Raw genomic sequence first — 23,913 nt, forward strand, 5'->3', positions numbered from 1 at the left:
AAATTTATTTTGTGGAAATCAATTTTCTATCATAAGTAAGAATGAACCTGACACTACTTTTTTACAAATGCAATACAACCCTACTTCTGCATCAGGGCTTTCCACAGGACATTTAACGATCCCTCGCCGGGGCGCTTGAATTTCGAAATCAGAGTCCCCGGGGCCCTTGAAATTTTCCGATCAGCGCATTTTTCAGTAAAAGAAAGTGGAGCTTGTCAAAAAAAATCAAGGTTTCTCTATCAGTGTATCAATATTCCCTGTTATTCCCAGTCATTTAAATGCTGACAAGGATGCATCAGGTAACTTTCCAGTCGTCAAACTGTGATGTTCATCGTCCAATTGGTTACGCAAATGCTTATGAGGGCCGGGTTAACTATCGACCATTAGTTTTGATTGACGTCGGGCACGAAGTAAGAATTTATCGCAGCTTGATTAGCAAGAAGTTGTACCATTTACGTCATATAAAACCGGTAACTAGTACAGTACAGACGGTTTCGGGCATCATCATCACACCTTTTTACTGTGAACAAGTGTTACCTATGACTCCTAATTAATACGAGAAATTAATTGCAAGTGGTAAACAAATAGTTACTTATAGCAAGTAAGTTGTGCAAATAACTCCTGGTTACAATTATGCGATAAAAATTTAATTCCAGTACATGCATATTTCATCATGTCCATTTATAGAACTGATTCACCTGTGTTTCTGATATTTATTCGACACACTTTAACAAATTTTCGTTGAATTAATTACGCACATTTGTAAATGTTTCATCCGATAATCGATACTTAAGACAACTGATGATGGCAACCTGCCATAATCCTCATGGACAACGTGAATTTTATGCATAATTCTGTCAAAACATTAATTCGACTCGTAAAGTATTTAAACACATTATCGTTGAATTCATAACGCAACTGTTAATATTTGTTGAAATCTCAGATGGGAATAATTAAATTTGTAATCCGAAACCCATTCCCGTAAGTCGATGTTAACGCGTTTTTAATCCGAAACACACTTCCGAATGTAAATGTTACCACAACGTTAAAATATTCTTGCTTCAAATTAACAGTGCAAATTTATTATGTGTCGAATCTTTTTCTCAATTAAAAAGAGCGCAAAAATTATGCAGCATGTACAATGTCGCGTCATTTGCATAGAAAGCTTGCGTGTATTGAGCGTTTTAAAAAGCACACAACACGTCAGGTGATTGACGCATGGTCAGAGGCAATATTTCATCAAATCTATAAATAGTCACTTATTTATTTGATACTATAGAAAAATGGCAAGGTTTGTGTTAAAGTAATAATTGAGAGCTTTTATCGTAAATATTTACCAGAAAGTGATTTATAAAAACGAAATAAACGGGATTACCGGGTAATAAAAAGAAACTTGAAAAGTAATAAGTATACAGTAATAGAGTTGGGATTATTGGGTAATCATTCTAGTCGGGATTTTACTATCTGTGCGGGAAAGTTTTAAAACAATTAAACAATATACAAAATCTTTTTTCTTTTTTTTAATGACTGGGGGATTTTCTTGAAGAGTCATAGGGCACCAAATGACTTTTTACGCTGTTTTTCTTTGAGTTATAACGCACCACAGAATGTAAATTGACACGTTAAATAAAAAAAAAAATCAACGTCCGGAGGGGACACCCCTCCCGAACCACCCCTATCAGCCCTGGGGCGCCTGACAAAAATCCTGCGGAAAGCACTGTTCTGCATGTAAGCTACCTACAAACATAAATTACACCACATTACCCCCCCTCCAAACAAATGCTATTTAGGGAAAAAAATTTGTTCTGCTTTAAGTAACGGTGACCTTGACCCCGCTGGCCCTATAAAGATATTTCACTAAACATAAACCAAATTGTAAAGTGCAAAAAAGGGGCATAATTCTGCTAGATTGCAAATTTAAGTCATGGAACTTAGCCAGTTACCTCACACAACACATGATGACCCCTATCACATGTGTTAAGTGTTATTGGATAACCTTAAGTAGAAACATTGATATTGAGATGTTCATGTTTACCTTAACCATAGCTTTATGCAGATGCCGTGTATACGCTAACATTAACATAAGTAGCATAGATAGAACTATTCAATGAATGCCCTACTAAACAAACAACTGTTCTCTTGTCATTGGCATTCTTGTAATAGGAAATCACAAACAATATATGGTATACTTGTCATAAAACTAGAGTTTAACATTTCTTTAACACTCCCAAGCAACATGTGAACAATTAATATCATTTGTGTCAAGCAAGGATCAATAACAAGCACTTAAATCTTGATTAACAAAAGTAAACCTTAACAGAGTACCTACACCCACTATCACATCCATTGTCATAATGAATGTTCATGTCACAGATTTGTTCACAAATAAGCCTATTATGTTCTTGCGGAACTCACACATTTTACATCTGTGCTTGCTCAACAAGAAATGCTGATAAAATAAGTTTTCTTACATATTTCATTAAGACCATGACTACCGTAGTGTGTACAGACAACAGATAAAAGAATAAATAACAAACAAAATGATGCCCCCCAAAAATGTTTAGATAAAATGGCTTAAATGTTGCACCATTTAAACAGAACTGTATTGAAATGTCTTCATTAAGGCTGATGCTCCCTACAATTTCCACTTTTATTTTCAAGTATTTCTGTTTGTTTTTCTTATTACAAGCAGTACTAAAATCCACATGAAAACAAACATTACAGTCTAACCAAAATTTGTTCCACATATTTGTCAACATTACACATTACAATCAAATGTATGATCAATTTTTCACTTTAATCAGAAGTAAAAAATCCACTGCAAAGTGATGCACTATCATTTCTTTACCTTGAATGGTACTTGGACGCACCTGGTGATTCAATTGTCATCTGATAAATGTACTCTGGGACTTCAGGAAAATATCTTTGACCCCCTTACCTTAAACTTAAATTTTTATCTATCATGGCAAACCTTGTGAAGCCATTTCTGACAAAGTTTGCACCTTAAACTGTGCTTAACTGCAATGTGAGGTAATGTTTGACACATAGAAACTAGTTATATTCCTGACCTTAATGTTATTCCAGTATACATGATGAAATCACATTGACTTCTTTTTCTACTTCTCGCATTTTATTGAATTAAATTGTACTTGAGGACACACGGTGAAGCCATGACTGACCAGATATTCATCTTGAAAGATTCTTCTGTGAGCATTACAAAGCCATGTCTGATCAAGTTCTATTGTGGAAGATACTTATGCACACATGTTGAAGCCATGTCTGACCAAGTCCTAACCTAAAAACTTATTTCCGTGCACAGCTTGACTCGATGTCTGATAAAAAATTCTCATGTTGAATGGTACTTCAGTCCACAGGATAAATCAATGTCTGACCAAGTTCTCAACTTGAATGGTGCTTCCATGAACATGGCAAGTCCATGCCTAAAATGTATTTCTGTGCACATATGGAATCAATGTCTTGCCAAATTCTCAACCTGAATGGTATTTCTATGCCCTATGTGAAGCCACGTCTGACCAAATTCTCACCTTGAATGGTACTTCCGTGCACCGTGTGAAGCCATGTCAGACCAAGTTCTCACCTTGAATGGTACTTCCGTGCACATGGTGAAGCCATGTCAGACCAAGTTCTCACCTTGAAAGGTACTTCCGTGCACATGGTGAAGCCATGTCAGACCAAGTTCTCACCTTGAATGGTACTTCTGTGCACATGGTGAATCCGTGTGTGATCATCGGCTCCTCATCTGCCCCCTTGCCGTCCCAGCAGTCCAGCTCAATACAGCGACATCCACTCAACAACACCTGGCTGTACACCTCGACCGACGACTTGCCCGTCAGTTGATGGCCTGAAAGACACGTGGACTGGCTTAAGTCTTTCAAGGTTATGCATCAGCAATATTGCTTAATGTGTATATCGCACAGGCCAATCAGAGAAGACATTTTCCTCCCAAACTTGTTTTCCACTAAGAAAAGACTACCTTTTAACAAAACAAATACCATTTAAGTGGAAAGAGTTGTTCCTGATAAGCCTTTGCGGATGCATGTGAATTAAGGCTTGTTTCCCCAATGTGAGGCTAATTTTGTTAAGGATTTCAGTATGTGGTACTATTTGTGGTCTTTGATATAACAAGAGATGTGTTTGTCAGAAACACAATGCACCCTATTGCACCGCTTTGAAAACAATATTCAATATATCATTTGGCATGTTTAGAAATTATCTCCCTTTTAAAGCTTATTACTTCCCTTGGATTTGTTTTTTAGACCATTGACCTTGAAGGATAACCTTGACCTTTCACCACTTTAAATGTGAAGCTCCATGAGATACACATGCATGCCAAATATTAAGTTGCAATCTTCAATATTGCAAAAGTTATCGCAAAACTTTAACCAAGGTTAAAGTTTTGGTACACACACAATGAATGAATGAATGAATGACAGACAGACAGGCCAAAAACAATATACCCAATATATATCTTTTGATCCGGAGGCATACAAAAATTATATCAACTGTTGAACAAAAGAGTTAAAGTTGTTTGTGGTAAAATCTGAATCCACATTAGTCTTGTTCTCGGACAATGGGGCTTAATGCATGTGCTTAAATAAAAATTCCATAAAAGCTGAAAGTGTCGTCTCTGATTGAAGACTTCACAAGCTAATCTGGGTTGACACTTGACCCACATGCTTTAAGCCACATTTTTCGAGAACAAGACTAATATGGATCTGGGTTTTACCATGCTCATATATTTCTTAAAGGGACCGTCACCCACGAATGACCAAAAAAGAAAAGTTCTAAAATACAGAATTTTTGACAATTATTAGTTTATATTGATTAAAATATCACAACAAGTATATTACATTACTTGAAAAAAGTTGTTAAGTTTTCATATTTTCATATATTCCGTTATAAATTTTACTGGGTATGTTTACCAGGTAACTACTATTTAACTATAAATAACGCAAGTAGATTGATCATCATCGTTACGTGGTAAACCCAGGAATGCAAATTGTGCATGTGTAGTGAATTGTATATATTTTATATATAAAATGATCAATCTACTTGCGTTATGTATAGTAGTATATCGTTATGTCACCTATTGCGCGATGTACTTTCCATTTTTATTACCAAATATACTGAAAATATGAACTTTTTTCCAGTAATGTAATATAACTGTCGTCATATTTTAATCAATATAAACTAATGATTGTAAAAAAATACGGCATTTTAAAACTTTTCTTTTTTCGTCATTCGTGGTTGACGGTCCCTTTAAGAGTGAGGTAATTGATGTCAATAAAAAATAACACTAAGTGCCCAGGTACCTGTGAGGTAAGTATTGTGGGAGGAGTTGATGAAGTAGTGGCTCAGGGGCTGGGTCAGGGACTAGGTCACACATACCTGTGAGGTAGGTATTGTGGGAGGAGTTGATGAAGTAGTGGCTCAGGGGCTGGGTCAGGGGCTGGGTCACACGTACCTGTGAGGTAGGTATTGTGGGAGGAGTTGATGAAGTAGTGGCTCAGGGGCTGGGTCACACGTACCTGTGAGGTAGGTATTGTGGGAGGAGTTGATGAAGTAGTGGCTCAGTGACTGGGTCAGGGGCTGGGTTACATGTACCTGTGAGGTAGGTATTGTGGGAGGAGTTGATGAAGTAGTGGCTCAGGGGCTGGGTCAGGGGCTGGGTCACACATACCTGTGAGGTAGGTATTGTGGTAGGAGTTGATAAAATAGTGGCTCAGAGGCTGGGTCAGGGGCTGGGTCACACATACCTGTGAGGTAGGTATTGTGCGAGGAGTTGATGAAATAGTGGCTCAGGGGCTGGGTCAGGGGCTGGGTCACACATACCTGTGAGGTAGGTATTGTGGGAGGAGTTGATGAAATAGTGGCTCAGAGGCTGACTAAGGGGCTGGGTCATGGGCTGGTTCACACGTACCTGTGAGGTAGGTATTGTGGGAGGAGTTGATGAAGTAGTGGCTCAGGGGCTGGGTCATGTCTTGGTTGAGGTCAAGGTGCTCGGCTGGTATCAGGTTGTTGTCTTCACCCATCAGGAACTTCAGGAAACCTTCCTGGGAGAAATGACCTGCAAAAATTTTGTCAAACCACCATGTGAACATTATCAAGTTTGATATAACACATTGCCTTTGTGAGCCAAAAAAAGGCCCAGAATAATGGGAACAACTTGCTATATAAATATATTCAGCATTCTGAGATAACAATAAGTTCATAGCATGATGCCTGTTTATTTAGCCTTTCTTATTTTGAGTATTGTATAAAGGTTGGACAGGACTATTCTCAGTTCATATGAAATTATATTTGGTACCAATAATGAATATGTTTAAGTAATGTGCATTTATGTAAAGAAACATAGTTTAAAGCGCATTAGAAATCTTTTTTTCTTGTCATAATCCCTTTAAAATTCCATAATAATTGCATTTCATGAGGGCTTTTAATATATGCCTGAATTTCTTAAACTTAAAATATTTATTTTAAAATCCCTTCCACAGTTTAGAAGTCAAACATCAATTACAGACTACATCATTGATTATTCATATCTGTTCTTGGTAAAATACCTATATATTTAGTCCAGCCCTGCCAGTAGTTCTTAATCAAATGCACTTATCAAAGAAATAAAATTTCTTGGAAAATCCTTCAAAAAGATCTTTCCAAGAAACTACCTGCGTACAGATCTGTGAATGGACCTATATTCAGGGGTAAAGAATATAAAGTTTTATGTCATAGTAAAAAAATGTTCAGTTACATTAATATGCTCCAGACACAATAATAATTGCTGCTTGTAAAATTCATTACAGGGATACAAATGGACATTATGATACAAGCGAGAATGAAGAGGCAATTCAAATATTTTCATCAAATGACATCATGTGAATTTTGAACAATCAAATATTCATCACAAACAATTATCAACAATTAGAAAAAAGGGAAATAAGAGCACCACGAAACGGGTGCCAACGCTCGGCTGCGGGTGCAGTTTTGAATAAATGAAAGCTTGTCAGAATTTTATTTTTCATAGTGACCTTGACCTTTGACCTAGTGACCCAAAAATGGGTGTGGCGTGTAGAACTCATCAAGGTGCACCTACATATGAAGTTTCAAATTTGTAGGTGGAAGCACTTTGATTTTATAGCAAAACGTCAAGGTATTAGCACTACAGGGACAGAGGACAGCGGACGACACGACAAGCTGACTATGACAATACCTCGGGTTTCCTCCGAAAACAGCCGAGCTAAAAAATCACAATCCTGACAGGGTTCAGAATCACTGTAAATTCAATGTATTAACGCTTTTCCAAGTATATTGCCCACAATAATTGATGAAAACCTTACCAGACAAAAGTGATACAAAACAAACATTCATTATCAAATTATGTATCTCATTTTCAACTTTGTTATCACAAAGATTTTCTGGAAGTTGAACTATAATTGAATAATTATCTATTAACAAGTGGACCTGCCCATTTGTCCAGATAAAGGTTTTACATTGATAAGTTAGAATATCATTTTTTATATTAAGACATTGATAATGTGTTGTTTTAAAACAAATCGGTTATTAGATACAATGAAAAGAATTTCAGGAACTAGCTACTGCAAGACATGTTTTGAAACTAAGGATTTAACTTAAAAAATTAAAGTACACAGTAACCAGAACTCAAACAAGTTTAATTGAAACAAATTACAAAATGTACTTCAATGTGGCTAAACAAATGGCTAAACTGAAACTAAACAATGACCGAATCATTATAAATGATGATAAAAATATGACAAAACAAATGACTTTAATGTGACTAAAACAATTACTTAAATATTAACAAAATATGAACATACATGAAGTGAAGACAAATGTCAAATCAGCCTATATTTCCCAGGATGCTATTTTAAACCAATGTATCTGCTGCCATGGGAGAATTGATGCTAGACTGATTGTTATTCTAGTTTTAAGGTCCACCCAACCTTTGAATGATTCAAATTTTCAAACACATGTTTAAACTAGTTTGAACAATTAAATGACAGTAGACTAAAAGTTTCCAGTGAAACCATAAAAAAAAAAAAAAAAAAAAAAAAATAGGATGTGATTTCCTATTAGCATTTTTATATATAATTTTATAGGAAATTGTGTATTCTTGAATCCGAAAGTTAAGCTTAATTTAATTAACGTTCATTTTATTGACGTACATTTTCCGGCATTTTAATGTACGTTAAGTCAATGACGTAACATCCGCTTTCTGTTATTATTTGTATTATCCTGATGAAGGCGTAAGCCGAAACGTTGATAAAAAAGGAAAGAAAAATATGTGTTTTTGTTGGATTTATCATACTACAGTGAAACCATATTAAGTCTAAAGAGTAAAAGATAAATGCTAGCCATTACTAAGATCCAATCAGCTAATATTCTGTTAAGAGCTAGTTTGTAACCATGGGAATATTAAACGTTGTGATGCAACCTAAATATTGCTATAGGTTTATAATAAATTGCATGTGAAACCCTCTGGAAAATCATAATTCTATGATATGTGAAACCCTATGGGAAATTTATGTTATACATTTGCTCTTCATAAAGAGATATATTTTCAATAAAATGAGTTATAAACATTTGTACAATCAACTAAGACGTATTGATTCCAATATTCCATTATGGCCCAACTAAAGGATGAAGACCTTAGCAACATGTTTGACATTTTATTCCTAAGCTATCTTGACCTTTAACCAAAATATCATAGACATCAATCTGGGTGAAATGATTTAACCTATAAAACAGCTAAATAAATGACAAACTATTGTAAACAGTTTCACCATAATATATGCCATTACATGGAAAACTCTCCTGCAAACAATAAATGTTGATGTTTTTCTCCAAAACAGATATCAGTAAAAATAAAATAATATTCAACTCAGAAATGACAAAAATAGTCGACCTAACATTTTTTATTAAATTCTTATTCATGGTTAGAGCCTTGTTCCAGGAAAACTAGTCATGTGCTTTAAGAGTCATCATCCAAGAAAAGCTAATCTGGGACAACATTTTAAACTCGTGCATTAAGCCCAGTTCTTTTCAGTACCTGGCTCATTATATCACTTTTGTACTGAACATCCTACTTTTATTCCAGGATATATGAACTCCAAATGGCTGTTTAGTACCTGTTAATTTATAGTGATACACAGAAAATACTTTTTAAATGGCACATTTTGGATTTCAGAATAGATACACAGTAGAACATAACTAAATATGAGCATTTAGAATTTCTACAAAGTGAAACATAAACAACAAGGGCTGTTTGTAAAACATGCATGCCCCTAATAAGGGCTGTCCGTTGTAGTGGCAGCCATTGTGTGAATACGGTTTTTGTCACTGTGACCTTGACCTTTGACCTAGTGAGCTGAAAATCAATAGGGGTCATCTGCGAGTCATGATTAATGTACCTATGAAGTGTCATGATCCTAGGCAAAAGCGTTCTTGAGTTATCATCCGGAAACAATGTTACTGTTTTGGGTCACCTTGACCTTGACCTTTGACCTAGTGACCTGAAAATCAATATGGGTCATCTGCGAGTCATGATCAATGTACCTATGAAGTTTCATGATCCTAGGCGTAAGTGTTCTTGAGTAATCATCCGGAAACCATTTAACTATTTCGGGTCACTGTGACCTTGACCTTTGACCTAGTGACCTCAAAATCAATAGGGGTCATCTGTGAGTCATGATCAATCTACCCATGAAGTTTCATGATCCTAGGCATATGTGTTCTTGAGTTATCATCCGGAAACTATTGTACTATTTCGGGTCACCGTGACCTTGACCTTTGACCTACTGACCTCAAAATCAATAGGGTTCATCTGCAAGTCATGATCTATCTACCTATTAAGTTTCATGATCCTAGGCGTATGCGTTCTTGAGTTATCATCCGGAAAACATTTTTACTATTTCTGGTCACTGTGACCTTGACCTTTGACCTAGTGACCTCAAAATCAATAGGGGTCATCTGCAAGTCATGATCAATCTACCTATGAAGTTTCATGATCCTAGGCATATGCTTTCTTGAGTTATCATCCGGAAACCATTTTACTATTTCTGGTCACCATGACCTTGACCTTTGACCTAGTTACCTCAAAATCAATACGGGTCATCTGCGAGTCATGATCTATCTACCTATGAAGTTTCATGATCCTAAGCCTAAGCGTTCTTGAGTTATCATCCTGAAACCATTTTACAATTTCGGGTCACCGTGACCTTGACCTTTGACCTAGTGAACTCAAAATCAATAGGGGTCATCTCGAGTCATGATCTATCTACCTATGAAGTTTCATGATCCTAGGCATATGCGTTCTTGAGTTATCATCCGGAAACCATTTTACTATTTCGGGTCACCGTGACCTTGACCGTTGACCTAGTGACCTCAAAATCAATAGGGGTCATCTGCAAGTCATGATCAATCTACCTATGAAGTTTCATGATCCTGCAAGGCATATGCGTTCTTGAGTTATCATCCGGAAACCATTTTACTGTTTCGAGTCACCATGACCTCGACCTTTGACCTAGTGACCTCAAAATCAATAGGGGTCACCTGCGAGTCATGATCTATCTACCTTTGAAGTTTCATGATCCTAGGCCTAAGCGTTCTTGAGTTATCATCCGGAAACCAACTGGTGGACGGACCGACAGACCGACCGACAGACCAACATGTGCAAAGCAATATACCCCTTCTTCTTCAAAGGGGGGCATAAATATCAGAATTTCTACTTAGTGAAACATAAACAAATAATAATGAGCATCTAATGCAGATAATTTGTCAAAACCACTGCAATTACTACCAAACAAAATATGCATAAAAAACATAATTTCAGAAGGTAAAATGACAACTTAATCAACTAATACCATTGCAAATGACAACACTTTCAGATTCAACTGTCATACACTGGGCCTCAGACATGAGCTTACATGCAAATGAGGCAGTGAATTTTGCAGAATGTAAATAAAATTAACTATGTTTCTGTATTATCTTACAATGCTCTTAAGCTGCAAAGATCATCATCATCATCATCATCACCATCATCATCATCATCATCATCATCATCATCATCATCATCATCATCATCATCATCATCATCATCATCATCATCATCATCATCACCATCATCATCATCATCATCACCACTATTGCTTAAATTTGGTCAATACTTCAACAATATTCATTGAACAAAAACTCAATTATTTATAGATGCTCAATAAACTTCAGTTCCAAGTGTCCCTAAACTTCAGTCCTATATTATTTAACAGACATAAAGATTTCATTGAAGATGTCAAAAGAACTATATGAAGTCAATGATAAAAGGTCATCATTTGCAATGGTATGAACAGAAAATTATTATAAAAATTGACACAATCTTGCATGAACTCAGTGTCTGAAAAGGTTTTGTAACATATTAATGCCAAATCCACTATAGCAGAAAAGTAACTAGAGAGTCTACTATGTCCCCAATCAGCACATAGTGCATTCAAGGACTTTTGAGCTGTATTAAAAGAAAAATCTAACAGGCTTGTAAAAAAAATCTATACATTTAATGAATACAAATTACAAACTTTATTCCCCTATGAGGTGACTGACTTTTTTACGTACCGTGATCAATAATACAATAGAAAAGTTGTGCGTAGATATTGCTTTCATTTTCTCAACCATTTTCAGTACTGAGCCATGCTTGTGGCATTATCTTCTAAATCAAATCAAATCAAAGTTCTGATTCAAACATAAGCAGCGTGTCAAAGAACTGTCACTCAGTCAGCTCCACTACTGATTCTCCAATGAACAGAACAGTATGTTGTGAAACAACGTGATCTCTCGGGATTTGTGCATTAAAAAACATTTTATAAACCCATTATACATACTGACATAATATTATGTAGACATGCTTTCAATGTAAGCCTGTACAATTCAGTACACTCCACATGTTGTTACCACATCCCTATTTCCTCTGCTGACATTCAATGTTTTGTTAAAAACCTTTTTTCTTGCTCCACACATTTTTTTTTTTTTTAGGGTTCAATCAAGCGAGAAATGGCAACTGGGGAGGGCAAATTTTAACTCTTTTAAAATTTGCCCTCCATAATTGCAGTTTTAAATGCTTGATGGACATCTTGAAAAAAGGTCTGTAGAGAAGTGGTATCTCTGCAACTTATGTAGTGCACTGTATCAGTATTTGGGCCGTGCTCTGTGAAAAAGGGGGTTAACTGCATGAGCGTATAGTGTCGTGCAAGATAAGCCTGTGCAGTCCGCACAAGCTAATCAGGGATGACACTTTTCGCATAAACTTTATTTTTGCTATGAAGAGACTTTCTTGAAACAAAATGTATCATTAAAGCGGAAAGTGTCGTCCCAGATTAGCCTGTGCATATTGCACAGGATAATCTGGGACGACAGTTAACGCACATTCATTTAACCCCCTATTCACAGATCATGTCCCATTTATTTACCATATGTTTACAAATGGGTTAACCATTTTTTTGGCAAAAGTGTCTTTGTTGTTGATGTTTTCATTCAGTTGCTCATTTGAGAATATCACACATTGGTTACCTAGATACCATGCATATATATGAGACTTTGCTATAGCAACCATGCAAAACTTACCTTCTTCAAGAGTACCATCTTTTGAAGAGATTCACAGAATAAAGTTAGTTATAGTGAGTAGCATAAGAGATGGCAATAAGAGAGACATTCTGCTAACCACAATAATATTATCACACACACAAATAAAGAACTTGAAAGATTTGGAAAAACAGAGCATTATATTAAATACAGCATACACAAAAATAGATCACGTTATAAACCATGATGGTTTAAATCATTCAATTTATCAATTTTAAGAAGAAAAATTTGTGTTAATAATTTGACATTGGACATTAATATAACATGAGAATCATAATAATAGAATAATAAAGAAGAATGTCAGAAATTAATACATATGATTAAATTAATGTTATTGCCATCCCTAAATTCCGTTCCCATAAAGCGGTTAGTAAATACAACTTCATAAGGCTGCCATATATAATTATAACATCTGCACAAATATTGTCATGTTGGCATTAATAGCGAGTGAATTGAATTATAAAGCTGTCTACCGGTATATTATAATCAATGAATGCATAAAGAATTGTGAGGATTAAAGAAAAATTGACACAAATGACAAAAATAATTTCAAATTTAACATGACATGATTTTGTATCACATACAGATGCCTTTATTTAAGGAAAACATAAGGTGAAGATACTGATGAAAATACAAAACAGGTTTGATTGTAGAATTTTACAGCAATCTAATTGACAAATTTATTTTAGTCAAATGGCTTATAAAGCATGTACATTTATTTATTCAAGGGACCATGATTTCACCACATTTGTTTTTTATACTACAACTACAAATAACGGTATTTAAAAAAAAAACATGTCAATTATACTTACTTTCTAAGAAATATTTGCAATTTAAAATTTTGAATCTAAAACGAGTTTTAATATGTCCATAGGACATATAATTATAAATATGCATTTAATGTCTTTTAAATCATGAAAACTAAAAACTAGATAGTTCAGAGGTCCACACAAATCATCCAAAAGATTATCAGAAATTTAAAATATCATGCTATCAAAGAGTGGACATTATCACACAAATAGATAAAAAATAATATTTTTTAACATATAGCAGGCACAGAGAATATTTTCCAACATTCCAAATCACCAATCTTCTATGCAGAACATGTTTAGCAAATGGAATGTTCTTAAGCAATGTAACATTTTGCAGTCATTAAATTTGAAACAATTAAACATATTACAATTGCAATAAATTAATATTAAATGTAGTTTGAAAGTTTATATTAAAAGTTCTTTAATGCAAGACGTTTTAAAACATCTTACTAACAGTCCACTGTTCTGACCCACCATCACCAATAGTATTGTTAAAGGCTTTGTCAACCTTATGCTTTTGGCTGAGATTTTCACATGCAAGCTACCTTACTTTAAAACTAGATGACTTCATCACATACTATGCCAAGCCAGTGTAAAACTAATTCATTTATTATGATACAACATTTTCAGCAGATACATATGAGCCTTTATGCTTGTGCGTAAAGAGTCCTCCAAGATTAGTCTGCTGACTTTTTTCCGCCTTAATTTGTTTGTAGGTAATGAGAGATATTCTTTAAAAAAACAAGAGATGTGTTTGTAAGAAACACAATGCCACCTATTGCGCCGCTTTGAAATAAAATTTCAATACATCATTTGGCAGGTTTAGAAATTATCTCCCTTTTAATGCTTATTACTTCCCTTGGATTGTTTTTTTTATACTTTTGACCTTGAAGGATGACCTCAACCTTTCACCACTCAAAATGTGCAGCTTCATGAGATACACATGCATGCCAAATATCAAGTTGCTATCTTCAATTTACAAAAAGTTATGACCAAACTTTAACGAAGTGTCAAGTTTTAGGAAAGAAAAATACAGTGATATTTGACCTTGAAGGATGACCTTGACTTTTCACCACTCACAATGTGCAGCTCCATGAGATACACATGAATGCCAAATATTAAGTTGCTATATTCAATATTGCAAAAGTTATCAAACTTTAACCAAGGTTAAAGTTTTGAGACAGCATGACACACATGCCAAAAACAATATACCCTCTCTTCTTTGAAGAAGAGAGCATACAAAATACCATTTGCACAGGCTGATCTAGGATGACACTTTACACACATGCATTAAACCTATTTTTTTTCAGAATATTCTCACGCTAAACATTTGCAAAATATGTTTCACACAAATGGAACATTTAACGGAAAATCTTAAAACCCGTCACCGCAACATTTCACTATTTCTGTGCACTTGAACAAGTATGTGGCTGTTCCGCCCTGGGCCATACCTTTTGCAGCCATGCTGGGCTTGGTCTCATACTTGTTGATCAAATCGAGGGCCTGCTTGGAAGTGAAGTACGGGTACAGGATCTCGTTGAGGCGCGGGTCTCGCTGAGTGTCATTCAGGAACTTGACAAACTGCTCTGACGTTAGATACGGCTTCTTTTTCGCTCCTCTGAAATAAGGCAGACATTTTCATCAACTTAGGACATTAAAATTAAATTAGGAAAACCTATTCCTAAAAATCAAGTTGACATTTTCATGAAATCAGGCTAACATTTTCATATTAACAGTCGAAACCCGATGGCTTGAACTCGACGGGACCGTCTGGAATCCAAGCCATCCGATTTCTTATAAACTTTTGTTTATGAACAAGTCTGCAGGACATTTTCACCTCCAGTTGAAGAGTTCACATATTGCTTAAACTCCGTACTACTTCGCACTACTTACTGCTTTTAAATTCATAAGTTCATAATAAATATAAACTTAATACTTTAATTTATGAATAATTTAAAACAGTTCCAATACAATTAACAAATAGCATTAAGTAAATTATCAGCACGTTTAAGCGTAGCACATTTTAAGGTAACAAATAGCACTAAAAAACAAAACATGCTTCCGCACTATATACACATTACATACGAGACAGAAATATATTCCTTTATTTATTTATATTTTTTGAAGCGTTCCGTAGCAGTCTTCGAAAAACAAAGCTTTTTAGCGATTTAGCCGTTGCAGCCATTATGATAAAGCATCTACGAGAACCTCATGTCTTATAAAAAATTCCATCTTTTACTCAAATCAATTAATGATTGAGTCGATGACATGTTAGCAAACAAGTGTTAAATCAATTATTGCGTGCTTTTAATCAAGCGGTCATAATCGATTTACAGTTTATGCGATCGGAATTAAATCAATTTGTGCGTGCCTTTAATCAAGCAGTCCTAGTCGAATAACATTTTTTTTTGGGACCCGAAGTGAGTTCGAGCCATCCGAACAAAAGAACGTGTAAAAACCTTATCCGGGACTGTGAAAACAGTTCAGGCCATCCGATAATTCGAGCCAAGCGAGTTCTAGCCATCCAACAAAATTTTATATGAATATTTAGGCATACAAAATTGGTGCTTTGATGCGAGTTCGAGCCAACTGGAAATTCGAGCCAAGCGAGTTCGAGTCATTGGGTTTCGACTGTACCATATATAGACATTTTTATGTAATCAAGTTTTTCTTTCATGAAATCAGGAAAACATTTTAATGAAATCTGGACAACAATTTTCATGAAATCATTTTTTTTTTTCTTGAAATCTAGAAGACATTTTCAAAATATCCAGATGACATTTTTATGATATCATGAAGACTTTGTTAAGATATAAGGAAGACATTTTCATGAAATAAGGAAGACATTTCTGGAACCATTTTCGAACTCCTCCAAGATATCATTTGGAAAAATCTTCTTAACAAAATTTCATTAAGAACATACAAAAAATGTAGCCTCTAGAGTGTTAACAAGGCAAATGTTGACGTCCCACAACACATGACGGACAAATTGCAATCACAAAAGCTCACCTTAAGCACATTGTGCTCTGTCGAGCTAAAAATATGTTAAATCTAAGCATCGCTCTATGAAAACAGGGCTAAATGGATGCTCTTAAAGAAGTCTACACAGGCTAATCAGGGACAAAACTGTCTACTTTCATGCAACTTTTTGTTTCAAGAAAGTCTCATATAAACAAAATCCAGTTGAGGCAGAAAGTGTTGTCCCTGATAAGCCAAAGCGGACTTCATAGGCTAATCTGGGACGATACTTTACACACATGTATTCAGACCAGTATCCCCAGAGCGAGGATCAGTTTTATCTCAAGCATTCAAGACTCTTCTTTATATGTATCTTGTTCTGAGAAAACTGGACTTAATGCTTGTGCGTACAGTGCCGTCCCAGATTAGCCTGTGCAGTCCACACAGGCTAATCAGGGACGACACTTTCCTATTTTATGGTATTTTTAGTTTGAAGGAAGTCCCTTCTTACCGAAAATCAAGTTTAAGCGGAAAGTGTCGTCCCTGATTAGCCTGTGCGGACTGCATAGGCTAATCTGGGACGGCACATTACACACATGCATTATGCCCAGTTTTGTCAGAACAAGACACATATATTTCTGGTATAGTTAAAGCTAAGATTAATTACATAACTATACATACATTTCATCAAATACTTTGTCAACTTCTGTTCTTCCAATCAAATGCCGATAGAATGTGAAGAAATCATCAAATGTGAATTTGTTGGGGTCAATGGTGTCAGTCTGAAAAACACAAGAAAAATCAATCTTCAAATAGGAAGCTTATACTTCAGGTATATCCATACAAAGAAAAACTTCTGTAAATGAATATGATTCACCTATATAGATATGTCACTTTAACAATAGGACCTGAAAGGCAAAAAGTCACTCACCTGAGATACAAAGGAACTGACCTGTTCTGTGCAGCCCTAGATATCATAAGAACAAATATTCTGACCAAGTTTCATGAAAAGTGAACTATAAATGTAACTTTTAGAGTGCTAACAAGTTTTTACTATAGCCATATAAGGATTAAATCCCCACCCCCTGGAGGCATTGTTTTTCAACAGACCAAAACCATTTTCGAACCCATTCAAGATATCATCAAAATGTTCTTTGCATGTTTCATTTAGATTGGACAATAAATTCGACTTTTAGAATGTTTACAAGTTTTTAATATAGCCATACAAGGAAAAATGCCCTGCCCCCTAGCAGCCATGTTTTTCAACCAACCAGAACCATTTTCAAGCTAGTCCAAGATATCATTGGGACAAATCTTCTGACCAAGTTTCATTAAGATCGGACAATAAATGTGGCCACTATAGTGTTAACAAGGTTTTACTATAGCAATATATAGCCATATAAGGAAAAATGCCCCGACCCCTGGCGGCCAAGTTTTTCAAGAAACTGGAACCATTTTCAAATTCGTCCAAGATATGATTGGGAAAAATCTTCTGACCAAGTTTCATGATGATTTGACAATAAATGTGGCTTCTAGATTGTAAACAAGGTTTTACTATAGCCATATAAGGAAAAATGCCCTGAAGGGGGGCAGCCATGTTTTTCAACAGACCAGAACCATTTTAGAACTCATCCAAGATATTATTAGAACAAATGTGCTGACCAAATTGAATGAAGATTGGACTATAAATGTGACTTTAAAGTGTTAACAAGTTTTTACAAAAGCCATATAAGAAACAAGAGTGCAGACCGCTCATCTATTTTCTTTTTAAAGGTGAAGGGACTCTCATTTTCAATCACAAAGGAGGGAGGGGTGGAGTGAAGAGGGGTGTAAAGTGAGGGGGTGTGGACATTTATTACACAATCTTCCAAAAATGCGAAAAATGAATGAAAAAAAAATCGAGAGGGGGGGTGGTGGGTGGGTGGGGGATTCTTGGGTGCGATGGTTGGATGGTATTTCAAACATAAAATAATAAAAATAAATATTTGTGTTTTTTAACCATTTCAAAAAAAAAAAATTGGGGGGGGGGGGGGTGGGGGGGGGGGGGGTATAGCATAGTGTGAGGGTGTGGTGGTCATTTGTCAGATGATCTTAAAAAAAAAAAAAATAGGGGAGGGGGGGGGGGGAGGGGAGGGTGGTTGGGGGGTATTCTTGAGTGCGATGGTTGGACAGTATTTCAAACATAAAATAATAAAAATCAATATTTGTGTTTTTTAACCATTTCAAAAAAAAGGGGGGGGGGGTGCGGTGGGGGGTATAGTATAGCCTGAGGGTGTGGTGGTCATTTGTGAGAAGATTTAAAAAAAAGAAAAAAAAAAAAAAAAAAAAATTAGGGGGGGGGGGGTGTATAGTATTGTGTGAGGGTATGGTGGTCATTTGTGAGATGATCTTAAAAAAAAAAAAAAAAATTAGGGGGGGGGATTCGGGGGTGGGGTGGGGGGGGGGGGGTATAGTATAGTGTGAGACTGTGGTGGTCATTTGTGAGATGATCTTCAAAAAAAAAAAAATTAGGGGGGGGGAATTTGGGGGGGGGGTATTCTTGGGTGCGATGGTTGGACGGTATTTCAAACATAAAATAATACAAATAAATATTTGTGTTTTAACCGTTTCAAAAAAAACAATTTGGGGGGGGGGGGGGTATAGTATAGTGTGAGGGTGTGGTGGTCATTTGTGAGATGATCTTAAAAAAAAAAAAAAAAAACAAGATGTGTTTGTGAAACACAATGTCCCCCTATATGACGTTTGACCTTGTAGGATGACCTTGACCTTGACCCTTCACCACTCAAAATGTGCAGCTCCTTGAGATACACATGCATTTCAAATATAAAATTGCTAGCTTCAATATTGCATAAGTGACATTACATGCCCAATTTTGACCCATATATTTGACCTTGAAGGATGACCTTGACCTTTCACCACTCAAAATGTGCAGCTCCATGAGATACACATGCATGCCAATTATCAAGTTGCTATCTTCAATATTGCAAAAGTATTCATAAAATAAGCGATTTGGGCCACATATATTTGACCTCTGACCTTGAAGGATGACATTGACCTTGACCTTTCACCACGCAAAATGTGCAGCTCCATGAGATACACATGCATGCCAAATATCAAGTTGCTATCTTCAATATTGCAAAAGTATTCCTAAAATGAGCGATTTTGGCCACATATATTTGACCTCTGACCTTGAAGGATGACCTTGACCTTTCACCACTCAAAATGTGCAGCTCCATGAGATACACATGCATGCCAAATATGAAGATGCTATCTTCAATATAGCAAAAGTTATTGCAAAATGTTAAAGTTTGGCGCAAACCAACCAACCAACCAACAGACAGGGCAAAAACAATATAAAAAAATTTAGGTGGGTGGGGGCGTATTCGGGGGGAAGGGGGGGGGCACGGGGGATGGTTTGGGTGGAGTCTGTTGTGGTATGTCAGAGGTAAGAGTAGTTTTGTCAAAGTATCAATCAAATCTAATCATAAATAAAGAAGTTATGGCATTTTTAGCCAAATTTAATCATTTGACCTTGAGGGGGGGGGGGGGGCACGGGGGATGGTTTGGGTGGAGTCTGTTGTGGTATGTCAGAGGTAAGAGTAGTTTTGTCAAAGTATCAATCAAATCTAATCATAAATAAAGAAGTTATGGCATTTTTAGCAAAATTTAATCATTTGACCTTGAGAATCAAGGTCATTCAAAGGTCAAGGTAAAATTCAACTTGCCAGGTACAGTAACCTCATGATAGCATGAATGCATTTGAAGTTTGAAAGCAATAGCCTTGATACTTTAGAAGTAAAGTGGATCGAAACACAAAATTTAACCATATATTCAAAGTTACTAAGTCAAAAAAGGGCCATAATTCCGTAAAATGACAACCAGAGTTATGCAACTTGTCCTTTTACTGTACCCTTATGATAGTTTGCGAGTGTTCCAAGTATGAAAGCAATATCTATGATAGTTTAGGGGTAAAGTGAACCAAAACACAAAACTTAACAAAATTTTCAATTTTCTAAGTATAAAGGGCCCATAATTCCGTCCAAACGCCAGTCAGAGTTACAAAACTTTGCCTGCACATTCCCCTTATGATAGTTAATCAGTGTTGCAAGTATGAAAGCAATAGCTTTGATATTGTAGGAATAAAGTGGACCTAAACACAAAACTTAACAAAATTTTCAATTTTCTAAGTATAAAAAGGGCACATAATTCTGTCAAAATGCCAGTCAGAGTTACATAACTTTGCCTGCACAGTCCCCTTATGATAGTTAGTAAGTGTTGCAAGTATGAAAGCAATAGCTTTGATACTTAAGGAATAAAATGGACCTAAACACAAAACTTAACCAAAATTTTCAATTTTCTAAGTATAAAAAGGGCACATAATTCTGTCAAAATGCACGCCAGAGTTATCTAACTTTGCCTGCCCAGTCCCCTCATGATAGTAAGTAAGTGTACCAAGTTTGAATGCAATAGCATTGATACTTTCTGAGAAAAGTGGACCTAAACGCAAAACTTAACCAGACGCGGACGCCAACGCCGACGCCGAGGTGATGACAATAGCTCATAATTTTTTTTCAAAAAATAGATGAGCTAAAAATGCCCCGCCCTCTGGCAGTTATGTTTTTAAACCAACTGGAACCATTTTCGAACTTGTCCAAAATATGATTGGGATAAATCTTCTGACCAAGTTTCATATAGATCAGGAAAAATAAATGTGGGCTCTAGAGTGCTAACAAAGTTTTACTATAGCCATATATAGCAATATAAGGAAAAGGCCCCGCGCCCTGGTTGCCATGTTTTTCAAGCAACTAGAACTATTTTTGACTTGTCCAAGATATTATTGGGAATAATCTTCTGAAAATGGTTCTTGATGATTGGGCAATAAATGTGACCTCTGGAGTGTTAACATGGTTTTACTATAGCCATGTTAAGAAAAATGCCCTGCCCCCTGGCGGCCATGTTTTTCAACCAACCGGAACCATTTTCAAACTCGTCCAAGAAATCATTGGCACAAATCTTCTGACCAAATTTCATGAAGATCAAACAATAAATGTGGCCCCTAGAGTGTTAACAAACCAAATATTGACGCCGCACAACAGACAAAAGGTGATCACAAAAGCTAACCATGAGCACATTTTGCTCAGGTGAGCTAAAAGCATTTTAACAACATAGAATGACAATAACAGATATTCTCTTTCCATTACCAATCAGAATTTGTAGACTTTTAAGACCTTTGTGACCCAAAGGCAGGGTCATGTCTTGATGTTGACCATTAATGACCTAGAGACAGGGTCATATCTTGATGTTGACCATTAATGACTTAGAGACAGGGTCATATCTTGATGATGACCATTAATGACCTAGATACAGGGTCATATCTTGATGTTGACCATTAATGACCCAGAGACAGGATCATATCTTGATGTAGACCATTAATGACCCAGAGACAGGATCATATCTTGATGTTGACCATTAATGACCCAGAGGCAGGGTCATATCTTGATGCTGACCATTAATGACATAGAGACAGGGTCATATCTTGATGTTGACCATTAATGACCTAGAGACAGGGTCATATCTTGATGATGACCATTAATGACCTAGATACAGGGTCATATCTTGATGTTGACCATTAATGATCCAGAGACAGGATCATATCTTGATGTTGACCATTAATGACCTAGAGACAGTGTCATATCTTGATGTTGACCATTAATGACCTAGAGACAGGGTCATATCTTGATGTTGACCATTAATGACCCATAGACAGGGTCATATCTTGATGTTGACCATAAATGACCCAGAGACAGGGTCATATCTTGATGTTGACCATTAATGACATAGAGGCAGGGTCATATCTTGATGTTGACCATAAATGACCTAGAGGCAGGTCATATCTTGATGTTGACCATTAATGACCTAGAGGCAGGGTTAAAATATTCTTAAATCTTCAAACCCCAAGGCAGGGTAGACTCTTCACCTTTAACATTTATTTCCCTGGATCAATAGCTACCTCTGTCTGAGAAAAACATGACTAATTTAAAAACATTTCTTTCCTAATTGGAGTAGTGATATATGCTGTCAAAATTTCAAAACATTATGAGCGAAACCTTGAAAAATCGGCAGTAAGTAAATTCAAACCTTCTAGTTCCCATAATGAACCCTCTCCAGCTCAGTGGCAAAGTGTAAATGCTTCTGAGAGGTCAAGGTTTAAAGGAGGGCTTTTTTTCTTGATTTGGGGAAAGGGCCTGGCCTTCCATTTTAAGAAAACGTTACTAACAAAACAGAGAAAGGAGAAAAATATCCCAAAATAAGCTTGCAATTTGGGGAAAATTGTATATTAAAGAAATTCTCTTTAGGGAAGGGGCCTATATAAGGCCCTTGCTAAAGAAGGAAAGAAAGCCCTGGTTAGGGACAGCCCTACATCTTACCTTGGAAGCCTTGAAGTCCATGGTCTCCAGGGCTTTCTCTACTCGCTTCTTGTCATCTTTGTTGTCCTTTGTGATCATTCTTGTGATGCTGAAATAGACCATGTGCACTTGTGATGCTTAAATAGACAACGCACATGAGATATGAGGCTAAAACAGACAACACACACTAAGATGTGATGATGAAACAGACCACAGCAACTATTTGTGATCTGAAATAGACTAGATGCGGCAGGGGAACAGGGAGATACAGTCCTGGGTATTTAAAACAATAAGTAATCAGGCCTTGAAGAATCCACTCGACCGCTCGCATATGCTAGTGAAGTTGACGGTCGGGCGAGTAAAGTTTGTTAAATACTCGACCGACCAGGCGAGTGCTGTTTTTCAAGTTGAGAAATATAAATTCAGTTCCAGAACTCCTGCCACATCGATACAAATTTTTTGAACGAACAAAAAATAGAATTAGTACACAAAAAAACCGCACTTTCGTTTTGACAATGAAAAATGACGTCACGGGCACAGTAAAAATAATTCTCGTAATCGGCTGCGCTCTTTTTGTAGGTGTCAGTGCTCTTAGCTTATCGATTAAAAGTGCAAAAAAAAAAGTTAAATATATTGGTAATAGCGTGAAGAATACAATTTCATTTTAATGTAAATATCAATCAAACAAGGGCTGTTTGTGAAACATGCATGCCCCCCATATGGAAAGCATATGGGCTATAAGTTGTAGTAGCAGCCGGGTGGTGGTGGTGGTGGTGGTGGTGGAACCTTAATTTCATTTTTGTCCGATGTTTATTGATACAATGCATTACAAAAATGCGGTTAGCCTTACATTTGGTAAAATTTAAATAAATTACAAGGGAGGCAAATGCTGTAACAAAAAGAACATGCATAAACAGTAGTTGTTTCCCTTGTTTGAACCATGCTAAATCCTTAAAATGCCTATTTCCAGTAACTGTGACCTTCACCTGTGACCTTGACCTTTGACCAAGTGACCTCAAAATCAATAGGGGTCATCTGCGAGTCATGGTAAATGTTCCTTTGAAGTTTCATGATCC

General features: G+C 36.2%; 1 protein-coding gene and 1 long non-coding RNA gene across 2 annotated transcripts in view; both read right to left on the bottom strand.

The window, feature by feature from the left end:
- LOC127872056 (1-phosphatidylinositol 4,5-bisphosphate phosphodiesterase classes I and II-like) overlaps positions 1–23,913 on the bottom strand; it is a 99,466-nt gene that overhangs the window by 12,222 nt on the left and 63,331 nt on the right. The window contains exons 6-11 of the mRNA XM_052415391.1: positions 22,859–22,946; positions 17,112–17,212; positions 14,924–15,090; positions 12,643–12,660; positions 5,942–6,088; positions 3,705–3,862 (exon numbers count right to left, since the gene is read on the bottom strand). Coding sequence (XP_052271351.1) covers positions 3,705–3,862; positions 5,942–6,088; positions 12,643–12,660; positions 14,924–15,090; positions 17,112–17,212; positions 22,859–22,946 — 679 coding nt within the window. The remainder of the gene's footprint in view (positions 1–3,704; positions 3,863–5,941; positions 6,089–12,642; positions 12,661–14,923; positions 15,091–17,111; positions 17,213–22,858; positions 22,947–23,913) is intronic.
- On the bottom strand, positions 8,931–10,750 carry LOC127873099 (uncharacterized). The gene is made up of 2 exons (XR_008045972.1): positions 10,314–10,750; positions 8,931–10,024 (listed from the first exon to the last, which is right to left on the bottom strand). It is a non-coding gene; the product is annotated as an uncharacterized LOC127873099 (long non-coding RNA).

This window comes from Dreissena polymorpha, chromosome 3, assembly GCF_020536995.1.
Source record: "Dreissena polymorpha isolate Duluth1 chromosome 3, UMN_Dpol_1.0, whole genome shotgun sequence".
Lineage (NCBI taxonomy): Eukaryota > Metazoa > Mollusca > Bivalvia > Myida > Dreissenidae > Dreissena > Dreissena polymorpha.